The 19,767-nt window shown below is 42.3% G+C and overlaps 1 protein-coding gene across 3 annotated transcripts in view; it reads left to right on the top strand.

Annotated features, from left to right (window-relative positions):
- The window catches only part of GUCY1A2 (guanylate cyclase 1 soluble subunit alpha 2), a 549,703-nt gene that overhangs the window by 85,951 nt on the left and 443,985 nt on the right, over positions 1-19,767 (top strand). For all 3 annotated transcript variants that reach the window (XM_029602441.1, XM_029602443.1, XM_029602442.1), the window contains exon 4: positions 10,536-11,260. In XM_029602441.1, the coding sequence (XP_029458301.1) occupies positions 10,536-11,260 (725 nt within the window). The remainder of the gene's footprint in view (positions 1-10,535; positions 11,261-19,767) is intronic.

Raw genomic sequence — 19,767 nt, 5'->3', positions numbered from 1 at the left:
TGCAGGACCTGCAATTCAAACCCTATAAAGAAAGGCTTGAGACACTCAAAACGTATATCTGGCCAAAAGAAATGAAAGGGGAAATATGATAGAAACATTGAAATATTGACAGGCATTAATAAATCACAGGCAGGGAAGTTTTTCCATAGGAAAATAAGTTGATGGACAAGGGATCATGATATGAAGATGGAGAGAGGAAGAATCAAAGGAAACAAGAGAAATTACTATTTTACAGATTGATACTTGGAAAAGCCTACCACAGGAGGTGGTAGAGAGCAATACTGTGACAGAATTCAAGCATACTGCATGCCACTGGGAAGCTGGGTTGGAAGCAGCAGGCTATAACTCCCTAGAAATCAACCGGATTGGTGTTATCAAGATAGTGATTAGGTACTGTCCAGCAAAATGATAAGGGGAAAATAAGAGGCAGATAAAGCATGACCTAACTACACTACAGGCCATAGGGTAGCCAGACTGGTACCAGTAGCCTACAGCTCCCCAGGGACTGACTGGGTCAGTGCCAGCAGGTTAATGGCCACAGGTACTTAGGAGACTGAATGTTCAGGCAACAGCATCATTAGTTGTAGTAGCTGTTTAGAATATTATATAGCTTGGTGGTAACACATGGAGTGGTGAGATAGTTATGGAATTAAGTATGGGAACTTGCATATTCATCTACCCGGAATGGCAGAGAGCCAAGGGATGACAATAAAACTGACTTGGATAAGGAGTGATATCCTACAAGTATGAACCTACTGAATTCCTTATCAATCTATATTTGTGTTGTTGAAAGGATGTATTGGTTAATGAGATAAAAAGATTGGACAGAGTCATTTGCTTAAACACCCCCATAGGAGGGGCTACAATGGATCATTCCATTAAATAATATGGTGGCCTCTAGAGTGTTCCAGATTCAGTCAGTTTAATGAATGACTTTAAAGTGATAAGAGATTAGAAGTAGAAGAAGTAATGCTTTGTCCTCTCTTCCTTGAAGGGTTCTGCAGGAGGAACATTAGCCGTATATGATCTGGATAGGTCCTGGAAGCATTCACTTGCTGAAGGGAAACAAGTTATGAGCTCCTGTCTTGATTTTTTTTGGAAGTCGTGGACCAAGTAAAGGAGTGGTGAATTTACCCACTGATTGGGAGGATAGCATGCACTCCTAGGGTTTGTCTGCAGGGTGGAGAAAATCCTATTTTTGTTAGTGCTGAGTTTTGGTTCTCCAGAAGGAGTTCTTGTAATCTGCAGTAATCTACTGCACTTTTCAGTGATAGGTGAAGGAGTTTCATCCGCTTGCTGATGCAAACCTGGTACCATAAGGAGGAAAAAGGGAGAATTTGAAGTGAAGCCAGTTCAGATTCCAGGATCCCAGGTACTGAGGAGTGCTCATAAGGAAATAGGAATCACAGAGTCCATTCCAGAAGTAGTTCATGCCAATAAGAACAAGGGAACTTGAGTGTGTATGGCTAGTGCCTGGAATATGGAAGATCCCAATTCATCTCCTAGAAAGTGTACCTTATGTCAGTTTTCTTTCACAGAAAAATTTGATTATTAATAAAAGGTTTATTGGAACAAAACTCAAGAATCCTGTATCATTTGTTATAGTCCAAAAAGAAACAACTCTAAGGGCTCTGAAATATATCTCCCTCTCTGTTTGAGATGAAACTCCATGACTGTAACATATGTCAAATCTCAGCAGTCCCAAGCTAGCCCCCTCTCTGCACAGAGGAGAAGGAAGGGGAGGTGTGTGTACCGGGAATTCAGACTAAAATCTGCAGGTAGAAAGTACCCTCAGACTTTAGCCCTACACAGGCTGCTGTAAAATTACCCTTCCTATTTCTTAAATCAGAAGAGAACAGTCAATGGTGCAACATGTAAGTTGAGGGAGGCCAGCACCATCAAAATTAAAATACTGAAGCCTCCCCTTCCCTATCCCACCCATTAATCCACTCCTCCACCAGATCCAGATTACCACATCCATATGATCGAGACATCTAGATGCAGCTCCTGCCCATCTGATTCAGTATTAAAAATTATACCATTGAGTCCTGGGGATGGTAGTATTTTGTTTTATGCTATCAGCCTCAGAGCCTACCAGCACCATTTTGAAATACTGACTCAATGGACCAGGTTTGACTGGGTATCAGTCATTCCCCATTTGGATGTCTAGACCTCACAGAGAGGGTAAGGTGGGTCCAGGAAGCAGGGGGGTTAGGTGGTGGGATAGGACAGAGGTTCCTAAACCTGTCCTGGGCGACCCCCCAGCCCATCAGGTTTTCAGGGTATCCACAATGAATATGCATGAGATAAAATTTGTATGCTATGGAGGCAGTACATTCAAATTTTATCTCATGCATATTCATTGTGGATATCCTGAAAATTCAATTGGCTAGGGGTCCTCCAGGACAGGTTTGAGAACCACTGGGATAGGGGAAGGCCCAGGGTTGGCTTCAGTATATAAATACTGATTGGTGCTGGTGGGTTTTGGTGAAGAGATAGGGTATCCTGGCCCTTTCCTTTCCTTTTTTTTTCCATTCATTTTATTTCATTTGAAATAAATAAAACACTTTAAACCACAAACAAAATGGAAGAGAAACAGAAATAAGACAAAAATATATAAATGCACACCCTTTTAAGTCTGGATATCTGGAAGTCTGTAGTAGAGGAGACAACCGTAAATTTATGCTGGTTGCTGAATCCATGATCACAAAAATCCCAAACCTATAGCTTTGCATTCATTCTGTGGATAATAGAACTCAACAGATGTAATGTGTTAGTCTGGGAGTTGCATAAGAAAAAGCAAGCCTTATTTTTTGTTGTTGGAGTCAAATTAAAACGTTCACTGAAATTCACATCTAAGAATTCAAGAACTACATGTGTGAGAAATTGTATTTTTGGCATGATAAAGGGCAGATTAAGATTTATTCAAGACCCTAAATTGTATCTGTTTAGCTGTATCATTTTTCTGATAGAAAATACTTGGGGATTTTGATCGATACATTTGAAGCTATTTCTGCTTAAGGGCAAAACTAGAAAAAAAAGATCTCTTAACAAATCTCCCCTTAAATGTTTGTAGTTACAAAACAATAGAGAGGAGGAGCAATAGTTATTAGAACTGGAGGGAAGAGGGCCATGGCAGAAGTACATGGAAGAGACCTTATATACATTTTTTTGAATGTGAAACACAGGAAAATTCAGAGGTAACAAATATTCAATTACTTTGAAAAGAATGAAAGTAGTTCACAGTTTTAACCAAAGCTTTTTTTTGTATTACATACATGTAAATCACTTGTAGAAATGGGAGTCAGATGCTCGGTGTGTGGGAGCCTTCTGATTTGCTGATGCTTCCTTTATTTGCGCCGTGACATATCATACATGTATGGTTTAATATTGTTTTTACTACAGTACAAGCAGGCATAGAAAAAGCCCACAAAATAATTTCCTAAGATGGTTTTTGTGAGATCTTAAGGTCTTGGGAACTTTGGGGGTAATTTTATAACTGCCAGCACTGATTATAAAGTTTGCGCAGGTGCTTCTTACCCGCACGCTCTACACTAATTTTCAAAACTTCCCACACGTAATTCCGTCTGCTGATCTATGTGCAGATTGTTTCTGGAATAAAGTATGTGCCCCCCCCCCCAAGAATGCCCCTTCACATAGCAGGTGCAGGCCCTATGGGTCTGCTTTGGCCCGCAGTTTCACGAGGCAGTCCTGTAAAAAGTCAATTTCTGTGGGTACAGTGCTGTTTTACCTGCTGGAATGGCTTTGCAAATTACCTTCCTTATGGGATTTTGCAATCATATTGGAAAATAGGGAAAGAAATTTCAGTTGTAAGCGATTATGGAAGGACTCCAGTTCATTGAAGCTAAGAGAAATTAATGTTACACTCCTCCTTTTTTTTTCAAATGAAGCTAATAGATTCAGAAGCTTGCATTTGGACACATGGATATATCAGTTTAGTTATTCACGGGCTTTTGTGATATCCTGTTGCTGCAGAGGAGCTATTTATAGCTCTCATTTGTAGGCATGAATTTGTGACTATATAATTCCAAATGTAGTTACCCTAGTAACTATCCAAAAAAGCTTTGTAGACATATTGCGACCCAGTGGGAATATTTTTTTTAATGTATCTTCAAACCTGTTCAGATATCTATGAAGGTGATGACTACAGACTATTCGTGATTTGTTTTCTCAGGAAATAAATATTCAGGGCCTAGAAATGAAAGAAATGGTGGATGGGGTGTTTTAGCATGCTAAGCATTTAATACGTATTGTAAATCATGCTTGAGTTTGTGCTCAAAATAATTTTTCCTCATGTGCAGAACAGTTAAAATGCTTTTGAAAATAGAATGTGATATGCTAATTTTTTTTTTTTTTTTTTGCCAGTTTTGGTTTTTTTTAAGACACCATACAATAAAAATATTTGGTGATTTTTCTTATGAACAACATGAGAATCTTTGTAGGTTGTGGTACCTACAAAGATTCCTTGTTTTCTCTAAAACCTATGTGGCAACTAGAAGATCACACTTCTGAATGATACATTTTCTGTCCGTCACAGTAAGGCACAGGATAAAACCTACAGTGTACTCCTCATTTAAAATCTGCCATGTTGTCTTCATTTTGCCTCATGAATTTGACATGAGTATCATATGAATTTCAAATCTATTGATTAAATGAATCCTTAAAAAAAGCTATATTTAATTATACTTTTCAAAACTATAAATTGACCCAATAGCAGGGGTGAACATATTATTCTCCAAGGGCTACAACAAGTCTGTTTTCCAGGGCATCCACAATAAATATAAATTTGCAGGCATGTGATCCAAGAAACTGGATAATTTGTATATTTGGGTTGTTCTGAAAACTAGATTAGTTTTGAGTCCCTCATGCAATGGATTTGCACATTCTTGTTCTGTAAGGGGTAGATTTTCAAACCGCGCAAATTGGCGTACTTTTGCTGGCGCATCAGGCGCAAGCAAAAGTACGCGGGATTTTAGTAGATACGCGCGTAGCCGCACGTATCTGCTAAAATCCTGGATCGGCGTGCGCAAGGCTATCGATTCTGTATAGCCGGCGCGCGCTGAGCCGCGCAGCCTACCCCCGTTCCCTCCGAGGCCGCTCCGAAATCGGAGCGGCCTCGGAGGGAACTTTCTTTTGCCCTCCTCTCACCTTCCCCTCCCTTCCCCTACCTAACCCACCCGCCCGGCCCTGTCTAAACCCCCTCCTTACCTTTGTCGGGGGATTTACGCCTCCCGGAGGGAGACGTAAATCCCCGCGTGCCAGCGGGCCGCTAGCGTGCCGGGACACGACCTGGGGGCGGGTACGGAGGGCGCGGCCACACCCCCAGACCGCCCCGGGCCGTAACCATGCCCCCCGGGCCCGCCCCCAAAACGCTGCCGACACGCCCCCAAAACGCCGCGCCAACCGGGCCCGCCCCCGACACGCCCCCCTCGCCAAACCCCGGGACTTACGCGAGTCCCGGGGTCTGCGCGCGCCGGTAGGCCTATTGAACATAGGCGCACCGGCACACAGGGCCCTGCTCGCCTAAATCCGCCCGGATTTAGGCGGATTTAGGCGAGCAGGACTCTGAAAATCCGCCCCTAAGGATGTTAAGATGCAATCCTATTACCTCTGGAGCACCAAACAGATCATCCTCTGAGGCTAATGGAAAAGAGATGTCACTGTCGTCAGAAGGAAGGCTTTCTTACATATAATTATATCTAAAGAAGGAACCTGTGTGGTCTCATACATATAGGGGCGGATTTTCAGAGCCCTGCTCGCCGGTGCGCCTATTTTACATAGGCCTACCGGCGCGCGCAGACCCCGGGACTCGCGTAAGTCCCGGGGTTTGGCGAGGGGGGCGTGTCGGGGGCGGGCCCGGTCGGCGCGGCTGTTTTGGGGGCGGGCCCGGGGGCATGGTTACGGCCCGGGGCGGTCCGGAGGCGTGGCCACGCCCTCCGTACCCGCCCCCAGGTAGCGTCCCGGCCCGCTGGCGCGCGGGGATTTACGCCTCCCTCTGGGAGGCTACTCCGGGAGGAGTAAATCCCCCGACAAAGGTAAGGGGGGGTTTAGACAGGGCCGGGCAGGTGGGTTAGGTAGGGGAAGTTGAGGGGAGGGCAAAGGAAAGTTCCCCCCGAGGCCGCTCCGATTTCGGAGCGGCCTCGGAGGGAACGGGGGTAGGCTGCGCGGCTCGGCGCGCACCGGCTATACAGAATCGATAGCCTTGCGCGCGCCGATCCAGGATTTTAGCGGATACGCATGGCTACGCGCGTATCTACTAAAATCCCACGTACCTTTGCTTGCGCCTGATGCGCCAGCAAAAGTACGCCAATTCGCGCGGTTTGAAAATCTACCCCATAGGTAGCATCTTAGCCTTTTCTAGCTTAAGATCAAATGTAAGGTCTGAGCCATGAGCTGAGAACATTTGGCCGGGATTGAGAATCTTTATAATATAGAGGGGCTAATACTCTTCCTCTAGGTGGATGCATCTTGGTTTCCCTCATGGAGGATTTCATTCCTCCACCGTGATGACAGATTCCCACCCCCCCTCTAACTGAGTGAAGCACAAAGGTACCGGCGTGGTCCCATTAACTCACATCCCTTCCCCCAATACAAGTACAAAGGGGCTGGTATGCCCTGTTTTCCCCTCCCCCTCCTGACACCAAAACCAAGGGACTAGCGCACCCCAGATCTTCCTCATTCTACAACACAAATTTCAGAGTTGCCTCCATTGCCCACCCTCCTACCCTACAGAAGAGAGGGCTAGGAGAGAGCTTGCAGCCCTCCAACCCTTCTGACGCAGAGATTCAAAATTGCTCTATCTGATGTCATTTGCTTCTTTTCCTCTTGAACATATGTTGGAGAAACCGGCATGCCAGTCCCTCGGTGTTGGGGAGGGGGTGGAGATGGATTGGAAGAAACAGACTCCTTTATACAGTTTTTGGGAGGAGGAGCATGAGAGGTAATTGTGGCATATCGGCATCTTGATCTGGCACTTGGGGGGGGGGGGGGAGGAGCGTCTGGACTTGATGGTGGAAGTTGGGGGGACCTTATGTTTTAGGGGAAGCTCCAAAGGCAGGGCCCTCCCGCTCGTGTAAAGTGTTAGCGTGCCAGCTCTGCGGGCATGATAACATTTAACACCTGGTCTAAGGCAGGTGGACAATTCAATGCATATAGGGGTCGATTTTAAGACCCTCGCGCGCCAGTCTATTGCGTACTGTTCCTGGCCTCACACATGGACATGCCGATTTTATGACATGCGCACGGTGACGTAATCGGGCCTCCCACAGTTTCCTCCCAGTCTGCTCCAATTAAGAAGCGGACTGGGAGGGAACTTTCCTATCCCTAACCCTATGCGTCCAACTTTTCCTCTCTCCTTCCTGACCCCTAACCTAACCTCCGTGTGCTGGCCAGCTGCCAGCGCGCTTCCCTGGGACAGTGGCTAATGGCACTGTCCTGGCCCACACCCACCCCTTTTGCAGGGCCCGGCACTTCGTCACGTAATGGGCCCATTCTAAAATGCGCGCAGTGTGCACAGGGCCCAGCCACGAAAAATAACTCCCGTTTTTTACGCGTGTGGCCCTTTTAAAATCGGGCGGATATTGAAACAATTTTCAAAAATTAACTTACAAGGGTAAAGTGCATTTACATGTGTAAAACCCAGTTTTAAGCATGTAAATGCTTTTGAAAATCAGGCCCTCAGTGCATTGCATGCTATTTCATGTATAACTTTCAGTGCACATGCCCTTTAGGACAAAAGAGGATTTTTAAACCTCTTTTCAAATGGGAAAGAAAGCTTATGAGATCACTATGTGTGCGTGTGTCCCAAATTTTCAAAATATGTCATGAATGGACATGATGACTCTGACAGGTGTGCATATATGCAGATCACAGATGCATGCATTTTGGAAAGTAGGCTCCTTTAGCTCTTGGTAGAACTTGTTTTCCACTCTTCTGCAGATTTTTCAAAAGATGTATAATGTTTATTTTATTTATTTAGATTACAAATTAGAAACAGAGGTTAAAAAATGTAAAAAAGATTGAAATTGATGACGTTGGTCTTTTTTCAACTCAAGAAACTATATGGCCAATGTATTAAACTGTGTTAATGGTAATGCAAGTGTCAACGTGCAGTAAATACTGCTGTTACCTAATGCCAGAATTTACTACATGTTAACAACTATGTTAATATTTAACACAAGCTAACACATGTTAACGGAAAATGTAAGCCAATGAGATGCAAATATATGCTAAACAGGTAATTGCTTATTAGCACAGAAAAAAATAATGTGCGTTAAAACTTGAAAAATTTAACATAGACCTGCTAGTGCAAAACCCTTAACTGTACCTTGGGGATGTATAGCCAACTTTTTGAATTGATGCGGGCATCAATATATGCAGTTAGTAAGAAGCACCCTCAAAGTAAATCTGAGAAAATCCTTTTTCACTCAATGCAGAATTGAGCTCTGGATTGGATAAGATGTGGATTAGGCAGTCAGCATAATGGGTTTAAAAAAGGTTTGGACAAGTTCCTGGTGGAGAAGTCCATAAACTGTTATTAACCAAATAGACTTAAAGAATAGCCACTGTTACTGTGCGATAGCAGCATAGGATCTATTTACTGTTTGGGATTTTACCAGATACTTGTGACTTGGATTGGCCACTGTTGGAAATAGGATACTAGGCTTGATGGAACCTTGGTCTGACTCAGTATGGCAAATTCCTATGTTCTTATATGTACTTTAACACACACACATTAATACCTACATTTACATGTACCTCATTTGCATATCTTTAACTGTGAACCTGCATATCATTAACTGTGAGCCTGATTTTAAAAAGCATTTACATGCTCGAAATTGGGTTTTACACATCATGGTTGTGAGCCTTTGGGTTGTGACATGGTTGGCACAGCCTGCAGGCGAATCCTCTAGGCCTACGCCAACAGAAACAGCACAGCTAGACAAGGAGAAAGACAAGCAAGGCAAGTCAAACATGAGACAGCAAGTTAGCAACACATACTGCAGGAGCAGGAGGTCCTGTTGCTGAGGTACAAATCAGAAGAGCAGCTGGGGGTTTAAATCCCTAGCCGGCTCTGACAATCTTATGGCGCTGCTGAGTTTTCCTGCCTTGGGGTGCATAAATGTAGTCAGAAGTGCACATTCCTAAAGCAGGCCACAATGGTGAGGTCGGCCTGCAAGTGTTGGCATCCTGGCCACGTGGAGCAGTTGCTGGCATCCTGGGGGTGTGTGTGGACAGGCATGGGACATCCTGCGACTGGCCAAGATGATGCATCTCATATGTAAATGCATGCTACCTATGTAAATGGGTTTTGAAAATTGCTACAATATATGCCATTGAATTGTCCATAGGATATTCATGTATAAGTGCACTTTATGCATATAAATGGCTTTTTAAATTACTATAATAGTATGTTATATTTACACATGTAACTCCTTTTAAAATTATCTACGTTAGCAGCCAAAGTTTACACAATTTATTACATTGGCCCCTATGAAACAAAGTAAAACAGTATCATATTTTCCATTGAGAGGTACATTTAGTACATTAAAAAACATGTTTGCAGTGGCATACATTTGTCAGATTCACTACACACCCAATTTATGCAATGAGTACTAGTTATGCAGGGACCAATTTTCTAAAGAGCAGGCATATTATCCATGGTATTTTTGTATTCATTTTCAAAAGGAAAGTACATGGATAATTTTTGCTTTGAAAATTTGCTTCTGCAAGGTATTCAGGTACAAAAGTAATTGTGGACTTTGCAGTCTGCTTTAAATGTGGGCTGCGTCTGCATGGGAAAGTACACATGAGGATTTCAAAATCAAAGTCATGCATATACTTTAGCGTCCCACTCTTCCAGCTGCCCATGGGAAATGCTCCTGGGAATGCCTGTTTTTATTTTCCTAGTCCTAATGTGGCTGCCTTGTAAAACTTGTCCTGTAATCAATTGCTGAAAGGAGGGCAGTTTTCAGCCCCAGGAATTTATCCAGGTAATGCCTTAATTATCAGGGTAAGTGCCTTCGATAATTGTCCTCCCAGGGGCAAACTAAGTACTCAGGTACTTTTACTATTTGTACTTTGTGGCAAATTTTGAAAGAGAAACTACCCAAGTATGTTCACTAAAAGCACCTGTGCACTTTGCACCTTCTAGTTGAGCAGGTGGGAAGGAGGAATAAAATAGTGCACGTGCTTTTGAAAATCAAATATATGTGCATTCTATTCCTCCCCCAACCTAACTTCCCCTCCCTGAATACATCTCTTTAACATATGTAGTCGGATAGAGGGTAGCAGTTTTCAGCTAGGGCAATTAACCTAGGTAAATGTCTTTGAAAATTTCCTTTGTATAGGGTCTTAAAGCACAGAATTGTTCAAAAAGGCCATTCTGAATGAACTGTTTTGACATTTTCTAATATGTTATGCAGGCACAAATTTATGTACCCTAAAAATATATATATATACTAGTGTCTTTTACAGCATTGACATCATATAATAATTTTTCAACTTACCTGCAGGGTTGAAGTTTGAAGATTTGCAAGAAAGATTTGGTGAAGAATTCTTCAACATCTGCTTTGAAGAGAATGAGAGAGTCCTTCGAGCTGTAGGCAGCACATTGCATGACTTCTTTAATGGCTTTGATGCTTTATTGGAACACATTAGAACTTCATTTGGAAGACAGATCACTCTGGAATCCCCTTCTTTCTTATGCAAAGAGCTCCCTGATGGTACTCTCATGCTCCATTACTTTCACCCACATCATATTGTAGGATTTGCTATGCTTGGAATGATAAAAGCGGCAGGAAAGAAGATCTACCGACTGAAAGTTGAAGTGGAGCAAATTATAAATGTAAATGAGAAATTGTGTTCAAACGGGTCAAACCCAAGTAATTGCAATTGTCTTACATTTCTTATCAAAGAATGCGACAATGCAAATATCACTAAAGCACTTCCACTAAAACCGTCCCATTCTTCTTCAGACCTAAGAATAAGTATCAGCACCTTCTGTAGAGCGTTTCCTTTTCATCTGATGTTTGATCCAAATATGAGCGTCCTTCAACTTGGGGAAGGACTTAGGAAGCAAATAAAATGTGAACTTTACAAGACATTGAAATTCCAGGACTGTTTTGAAATAGTTTCTCCAAAAATCAGTTGCAATTTTGAACAATTCCTCTTGAGGCTATCAACACCATTTGTGATCCGAAATAAACCAGATACTTCTGGATTTGAAGATACCGACAAGGTAAGAATAATAATGAACAGAAAGTTAGAACTATAGATTTTTTTTTAATCAGGATTTCAAGAAACTTCATTTTGGATATCGTTTTTTTTTTTTTACTTACAAAAAGTGTGTATGATGTAGAGATTTAAAATGTGTAATCTGGTATCTGCAAACCTTGAGACAGTAATTTGTGATTCATTTATATTTTTGTGATTTAGTTCTATGGCTATGATTGAAATTGAAATTAAAGTTCCTGGATTGTGATAGACTTGGGGTATATTTTTCTTGACTGTATTTTGAGTGTTGACTCCCCCACCCTCTTAGCAAGTAATGACAAATAAACAATTAAAGGTCCGATTTTAAAACAGCCATGCACGTAAAAAATGGGGGTTACACGTGTAGCCGGGCCTTGCGCGTGCTGTGCACATTTTAGAACAGGCTCGGTCATGCATGTAACCCCTGTTATGCGAAGTGCCAGGCCCTGCAAAAATGCCAGGCCGTGGTGTGTGGTCTGGACAGGAAGGGGTGGGGCGAGGGGTGGGCTGGGACAGCACCATTAGCCGCTGTCCCAGGGAAGCTGCCAGCATGCGGAGATTACTTCTGCTCCTGGGGAGCAGTAGTATTAAAATAAGAAAATCAGGGATAGGTAGGGTTAGGTTAGGGGTCAAGGAGGAGAGGGGGAAAAGGTAGGAAGGATAGGGTTAGGGATCAGAAAGTGCCCTCCTAGTCCGCTCCTTAATTGGAGTGGACTGGGAGGGAGGGAATTGGGGGAGGCCTGATTGCATCACATGTAGTTTGCTAAAATTCTCCCCCTCCGCACATGCGAATCGCGGGCCGCCTGCACATATGCGCGTGGATTTTAAAATCCGGCACGCATGTGTGCACGGCCATTAGAATTTATAAGATGCGCGCGCTGGTGCACGCATGTTATAAAATTGGTGCGTCTATGTGCATGCGCCAGGAACTATGTGCACATGGACGTGCATACGCGGTTCTTAAAATTGACCCCTAAGCCTTTTGGACTAAATAAAATAGTATTTTAGGTCTCACCAATGACCTGTGTATGGTTATAGCTGTCCCTATGCCCCCTACATCTTTCTGGCTCTGGCCACTGCTTTCTCAGTGTTTCACTACTTGGAGATCATCAGACATTACCATCCCAAGATCTCTCTCTTGGTCTGTGAACATTAGCCTCTCACTTCTCATTGCTTATCACTCCCTTGGATTTCTGTTTCTGAAAAGAAGGTGAGATTCATGGCTCTCTGTAACCCCAGTTCAGGGTGTTTGCCGAACTTTGCAGGGGTCATATGCCATTCTGGGTCTAAGTCCCGATTGTACAATTACCAGTCCTTTTGCCTGTGAGATTTTTTTTTTTCTAATGGGGGGAAGGCTATTCTTCAAGGCCCAAGGCATGTATGTGGAATCCATTCCCTGTGTGTTGCCAGTAGTTCTATGGTGTAGGAACACTAAAAGGAACAGGCTGGACATGCTGATGGAGTGTTCCAAATTAAAAGTTTATTTTGATTTGTTCAAAAAGAATCAATTTTCATCAGTCTCCTGGCTGGTCCAGTTTCACAGTTCTCTTTTTCCCTCTGTATAAGTGTCTTTCTGCACTGGGTCCTGAGAGTGGCTTACCCTGCAGATTGGAGAGTATCCTACATGTGGTGGGTTCCTTCCCCAACAATACCTACGGTCCAAAGGGCTGTTCTTTTCCTGTGTCCCGGGGTGAAGACTACAATGGGGGTCTATATGTCCAGTTTTCTCTCTCTCTCCCACACTCCTATCCAAGCTGCTCAGATGGAATGTTTTTCCTCCATCCTCTGGGTATAGAAGGGTGGCTTCAAACTTCCTTCTCAACTCAGGGAAAAATACCATTAATCAAAAATTGCATTAACTCCACAGGAAACTCTCTCTCATTCTCTCTTGTGGCAAGTCACCACTGTTTCTCCTCAAGGAGAGAGAGAGACACCTAGTAGTTCTTTTCTTCTCTGGCCTCCTCAGGCAGGGTCTGTCCCTCCTCCAGCCAGAACCAGGGATTCACAAAAAAGAGACACGTAATCTTCCCAAAGTAACTTCAAAACAGTTTTCTGAGTCCCACACCTCAAGGAACACTCTTCAGGCAGAGATTGCACTGACACATGGAACCTCACTCCTTTCCAAAAGTCTCAAGCTCTGAGGCTCAAAACAAGTCTGCAATAAAAACCAACTCCTTCCTTCTTGAACTCCAAATCAAAATGCCACTCAATACTCTCTACTCCTCCCTCCCTTATGCACACAGGAGCTCACCACTCCAGCAAGCCTCAGGGGAGATGCTGTATACCCCTCCCCTACTTATCTAATCCAAGGCTTGATCTAGTGCCATCTAGTGGAGACCAGAAGGTTCTTTACATAGGGGTCACCACAATTTATTTCCTTCTCATAATGGGCATAATGTATTGAGAATTTTTTCTAGTGTCTGTGATAGATATTTTCTTAATTCAGACGTAAAGATTACTGGTTCCAGAAGTGGTATTAAAGCAGAAGAACTGGCAGAATACCAGTATTAAATATAAATCTCGATTATAGGACAAAATATCTTTATTTAATGTTGTTTGATAGCGTGCTTGATTATCATGGGCTTTAAATCAGGGCACAATAAAAATCATGCAGACATGGACTAGGAAATAGAAAGATACCATTTCCTCATCTACAAGAGTACAATGACATGAGTAATAGTATGAGCATCATTGTTACCAGTAATGCTGTCATCATCACAATTACCTCTACAGTGCTATTGTTTTTCCATTATTAAAATCAAGAAGTGAGGTAAACTACCACAAGAGATGTAGGGAAAGCAATAAGTGGTGGAGAATATGGGATACAAGAGAGACTGAAGGCATCAATGCTCTGAATATTCTGGAATACTTTTGAGGATTGGTGCCTTCATTCTCTCTTGTATCCCATATTTTTCACAAGTAACTTATTGCTTTCCCCATAGAATATGGGATAAAAAAAGAAAGCATTGTTGCCTTCGGTCGCTTTTGTATCCCATATTCCCCACCACTTGCTTTCCCTGACCTCATCTACAAGCTTACATCGCTGCTGGAAGAATCTAGGTAAGCATCCCGTTCGAAAGTGAAAGATGAAGACAGTGTAGTTGGCTGTTTTTATAGCAATCATGTGGGGGATATTTTTCAAATATCCCATGTATTTGTAAAGTAGTCAGGTGCCCGTAGCACATGGACTTTATGCAAGTTTTTAAAGAGCAATAATGCTGGTAGTTTCTCTTTTAAAATCAGTGTAAAGTACACACATTAAAAATTGCCACTTTTGTAGCTGCTCTTTTGTGCAAGCAGCCAAAAGGGCCAAAATAGCAGGGGTACTTGTCAAAATATACTACTTAGCTGGTCAAGTGGCGCCACTGAATGTCCAGCTAGGATCAGTGGTTGCCACTTAGCTAGATAAGTCACTTATCTGGGTGAGAATTTAGCAGGACAAGTCAAGGGCGGGGAATGGGTATAACAGGGAGGAGCTAAGTTAGCCAGATACATTATTTGACTAACTCTGATATTCACAGTTAAGCCATTTATGTCATCCGGCTAACTCTGATTGAGCCTCAGGGCTGTCCTGAAGTTAGCAGGATAAACAAATCCAGCTAACTTTTAAGATAGCCAGGTTTATTCCGCAATGCTGCTGCACCACTGAATATGCAGCACTAGTTAGCCGGATAAGTTTATTCAGCTAACGAGCAAAGCCGCACAGCAGCTGAATATGAACCTCCTCATGTTCAGATGTAATTTTCACACCCTGCCATCTGCCAGTCTAAAAATGCCACTTGGAATATCTCCACAGATTCTGGCCGAATGTATATAAGAACATAAGATATGCCATACTGGGTCAGACCAAGGGTCCATCAAGTGCAGTATCCTGTTTCCAAAAGTGGCTAATGAAAGTCACAAGCACCTGGCAAGTACACAAACATTAGATAAATCACAAGCTTCTACTGCTTATTAATTACCATAATAGCAGTTTATGGATTTATCCTCTAGAGACTTATCCAAACCTTTATTAAACCCAGTTACATTAACTGCGGTAACCACATCCTCTGGCAATGAATTCCAGAGCTTAACTATGTGCTGAGTGAAAAACAATTTCTTCAATTTGTTTTAAATGAGCTACTTACTAACTTCATGGAGTGCCCCCTGGTCCTTCTATTATCTGAGAGAGTAATTAACTGATTTACATGAACTTGTTCAAGTCCTTTCATGATTTTGAAGACTTCTATCATATCCCCTCCCTCAGTTGTCTCTCCTCCAAACTGAACAGTCCTAACTTCTTTAGCCTTTCCTCATAGGGCAGCCATTCCATGCCCTTTATCATTTTGGTCGCCCTTCTCTGCACTTTCTTCAGTGCAGCTATATCGTTTTTGAGATGCAGTGACCAGAATTGCACATAGTATTCAAGGTGCGGTCTCAACAAGGAGCGATACAGAGGCATTATGACATCCTCCATTTTATTTGCCATTCCCTTTCTAATAATTCCTAACATTCTGTTTGATTTTTTGATTGCCATAGCACACTGAGCTGATGATTTCAATGTATTATCCACTATGACGCTTAGATCTCTTTCTTGGCTGGGAGCTCCTAAGATAGAACCTAACATTGTATAACTACAGCAAGGGTTATTTTTCCCTATATGCATCACTTTGTACTTGTCCACATTAAATTTCATCTGCCATTTGGAAGCCCAATCTTCCAGTCTCACAAGGTCCTCCTGCAATTCATCACAATCCGCTTGAGATTTAACTACTCTGAATAATTTTGTGTCATCTGCAAATTTGATCACCTCACTCGTAACCCTTTCCAGATCATTTATAAATATATTAAAAAGCACCGGTCCAAGTACAGATCCCTGAGGCACTCCACTGTTTTCCTTTTTCCACTGTGAAAACTGACCATTCAATTCTATTCTCTGTTTATTGTCTTTTAACCAGCTTGCAATCCACAAAAGGATGTTGCCTCCTATCCCATGACTTTTTAGTTTTCTTAGAAGCCTCTCATGTGGGAATTTGTTGAATGCCTTCTGAAAATCCAAATACACCACATCTACTAGTTCACATTTGTCGACATGTTTATTCACCTCTTCAAAAAAAGTAATAGATTTGTGAGGCAAGACTTCCCTTGGGTAAATCCATGGTGGCTGTGTCCCATCAAACAATGTCTATCTAAATGTTTTGTAATTTTATTCTTTAAAACAGTTTCCATGATTTTTCCCGGCTGTGAAGTCAGGCTCACCAGTCTATAGCTTCCCAGATCACCCCAGGATCCCTTTTAAAAGGGTTATATTGGCCATCTTCCAGTCTTCAGGTACATCAGGTGATTTTAACGATAGGTTACAAATTAATTAAATTAGGTCTGAAATTTCATTTTTTAGTTTTTTCAGAACCCTGGGGTATATGCAATCCAGTCCAGGTGATTTATTACTCTTCATTTTGTCAATCAGGCCTACCACATCTTCCAGGTTCACCGTGATTTGGTTCAGTTGATCTGAATCATCACCCCATGAAAACCTTCTCTGGAACGGATATCTCTCCAACATCCTCTTCAGTAAACACTAAAACAAGGAAATTGTTTAATCTTTCCATGATTCCCTTATCTCTAAGTGCCCCTTTAACTCCTCGATCATCCATCGTTCCAACTGACTCCCTCACATGCTTTTTGCTTTGGATATATTTTAAAATTTTTTATTGTGAGTTTTTGCTTTTATGACCAATTTCTTTTCTTTTCAATTTCTTAGCCTGTCTTATCAATGTCTTTCATTTAACTTGCCAATGCTTATGCTTTATCCTATTTTTTTCTGATAATCCTTCTTCCAATTTTTGAATGAAGATCTTTTGGCTAAAATAACCTCTTTTACCTCACCTTTTAACCATGCCAGTAATCATTTTGCCTTCCTTACATCTTTCTAAATGTGTGGAATACATCTGGACTGTGCTTCTAGGATGGAATTTTTCAACAATGGCCTTGCCTCTTGCACACTTTTTACCTTTGAAACTGCACCTTTCATTTTTTTTCTAACAATTTTTCTCAATTTATCAAAGTTTCCCTTTTGAAAGTTTAGTGCTAGAGCCATGGATTTACTTACTGTTCCCCTTCCAATCATTAATTCAAATTTGATCATATTATGATCACTGTTGCCAAGCGGCCCCACACCGTTACCTCTCTCACCAAATTAGGCAATTTAGATCTAAAATTCCTCTCTCTCTTGTCAGTCCTGAACCAATTGCTCCATAAATCTGTCATTTGATTCCATCTAGGACCTTTATCTCTCTAGCATGCCCTGATGTTTCACTTACTCAGTAAATATTGCATTGTATGATAGCTGTTTTATATATTTTATATATTTTACCTTAGTTTGTATATCCATCTTAAAATAGTTTGAATTTTTAAATGCAGTATAAAGTTGGGAAAGGGACTCAGTTTTTAGTTGTTTCACATACATTTAAAATTTTGATATTTGAGACTATTTCTGTAACTGAATTTTAATTGATTTGCATTTTTTAACTTTTAATAATTTTTTAGATATTTAATGTTATTTTTGTGTGCCTTATTTGTAAACCGTCGTGATGATTATTAACTTAACAATGGTATATAAAAATGATAAAATAAATAAATAAAAATAATTGAAATCTCCCATTATTACTGGTTAGCTTCCCTAATTTCTCTTATCATTTCTCTGTCCATCTCACCATTCTGGCCAGGTGGACGATAGTATATTCCTATCACTATACTCTTCCCTAACACACAAGGGATTTCTACCCATAAAGATTTGATTGTGCATTTAGTTTCATGCAGGTGTTATGGTTTTGAGGTGTTGGAGTGGATTCTTGGGTACTGTGGCGATGGCCACTCCCACAGGGAGGAGCCCCATGAGGAACCGCAGTACTAGGCTAGACTCTATACACACAGACACAGAGAATTTGTATTTATTATACAGCTTGGAGATACTGGCCAGGGGGTGACAGTAGTGAGGTAATCCAGTAGCAGCAGTCCAGGGGTCCTAAGCAGAGGAGACCAGTCCCACACTTGAATAGATGGTAGGCAGCGCAAGGTAGTAGAGGAAGTCCGGGATGCAGACTCCCAGTGCTGAGCTCCTCGAGGAGTGAGTACCCGGTGTCCCAGATAGGCACCTGAAAGAAAGCATAAGGGCCCCCGAGGAGCGGGTACCCAGGATAGAGATGAAAGACCCGAAGGGCAGAGAGAGCTTCCAGCGGCAGCAAGGAAGCGACAGAGCAGCTTAGACCGGAGGCATTCCAATCCATTCACGATCCTTGCTAACTCAGTTTGTTAGCAAACGAAGGGCAGGCTAAATATCCGGATGGCATGATGTCACTCGGAGGGGACGCCCCCGAGGTTCCCGCCATAATGTGGATAAAGACGTGGGTGGCGTGCGCACACCCTAGGAGGCCCTCAGGAGAAACATGGCGAACACCATCGCCGTTGCCGTTCTGGGGACACCGGAGAGAGCGGCATGAAGACGTGGCAGCAGCCATCTTCCCAAGGCTTGAGGAGAGAGAAGGAAGAAAGGTGAGGCACAGAGATTGAAGCCGTCTGAGACCGACGGATGCAACAGCAGGATCTTTATCCTGTTGGACTCTATGCCATCCTGGACATAAAGTGCCACCCTGCCACCAAGATGCTCCTCTCTGCCATTGCAATATAATTTGTACCACGGTATAGCACTGTCCCATTGGTTGTCCTCTTTCCAACATGTCTCTGAGATGCCAGTTAAGTCTATGTCATCATTCATAGCTATATGCTCTAATTCTCCCATTTTACTTCTTAGACCTCTGGCATTAGCATACAAACATTTCAAAGTGAGTTTTTTGTGTTTCTATTCTGGTTTTCAGTTGACAGCAATAAATTAGAATCTTTTAGCTCAGGTGAGTTTTTAATTTTAGGCACTTGGACTACGTTTCTTATTATTGGAACCTCTCTGTTGAAATGCCCTAACTTTAATGCTTCATTAGTATCCTTTGAAGATACCTCCCTCCAAACTATATGCTGCTGAGCAACTGTCGGCTTTCCCCTTTGTTCTAGTTTAAAACCTGCTCTGTCTCATTTTAAAAGGTTAGCGCCAGCAGTCTGGTTCCACCCTGGTTAAGGTGGAGCCCATCCCTTTTGGAACAACTCCCCCTTCCCCAAAAGGTTCCCCAGTTCCTAACAAAACTGAATTCTGCTTCTTTGCACCATTGTCTCATCCACGCATTGAGACTCTGGAGCTCTGCCTGTCTCTTGGACCTGCGCGTGGAACAGGGAGCATTTCAGAGAATGCTATCCTGGAGGCTCTGGATTTGAGCTTTCTATCTAAGAACCTAAATTTGGCTTCCAGAACCTCCCTCCCACATTTTCCTATATATATTCTATGGAAATGCATACATACTTTTTGCCAGGTAGAGGAAGGCAATTTTCAGGCAAACCATTTACCTAGTGATACAGCTATGAAAATTAGCTTCATAATGTAAGCATTATTACAATTCCAGAAGTAAT

The sequence above is a fragment of the Rhinatrema bivittatum genome, chromosome 5 (genome assembly GCF_901001135.1).
Source record: "Rhinatrema bivittatum chromosome 5, aRhiBiv1.1, whole genome shotgun sequence".
Lineage (NCBI taxonomy): Eukaryota > Metazoa > Chordata > Amphibia > Gymnophiona > Rhinatrematidae > Rhinatrema > Rhinatrema bivittatum.
The sequence above is the reverse complement of the archived record's forward strand: the minus strand, read 5'-3'. Positions and strand labels throughout refer to the sequence as shown.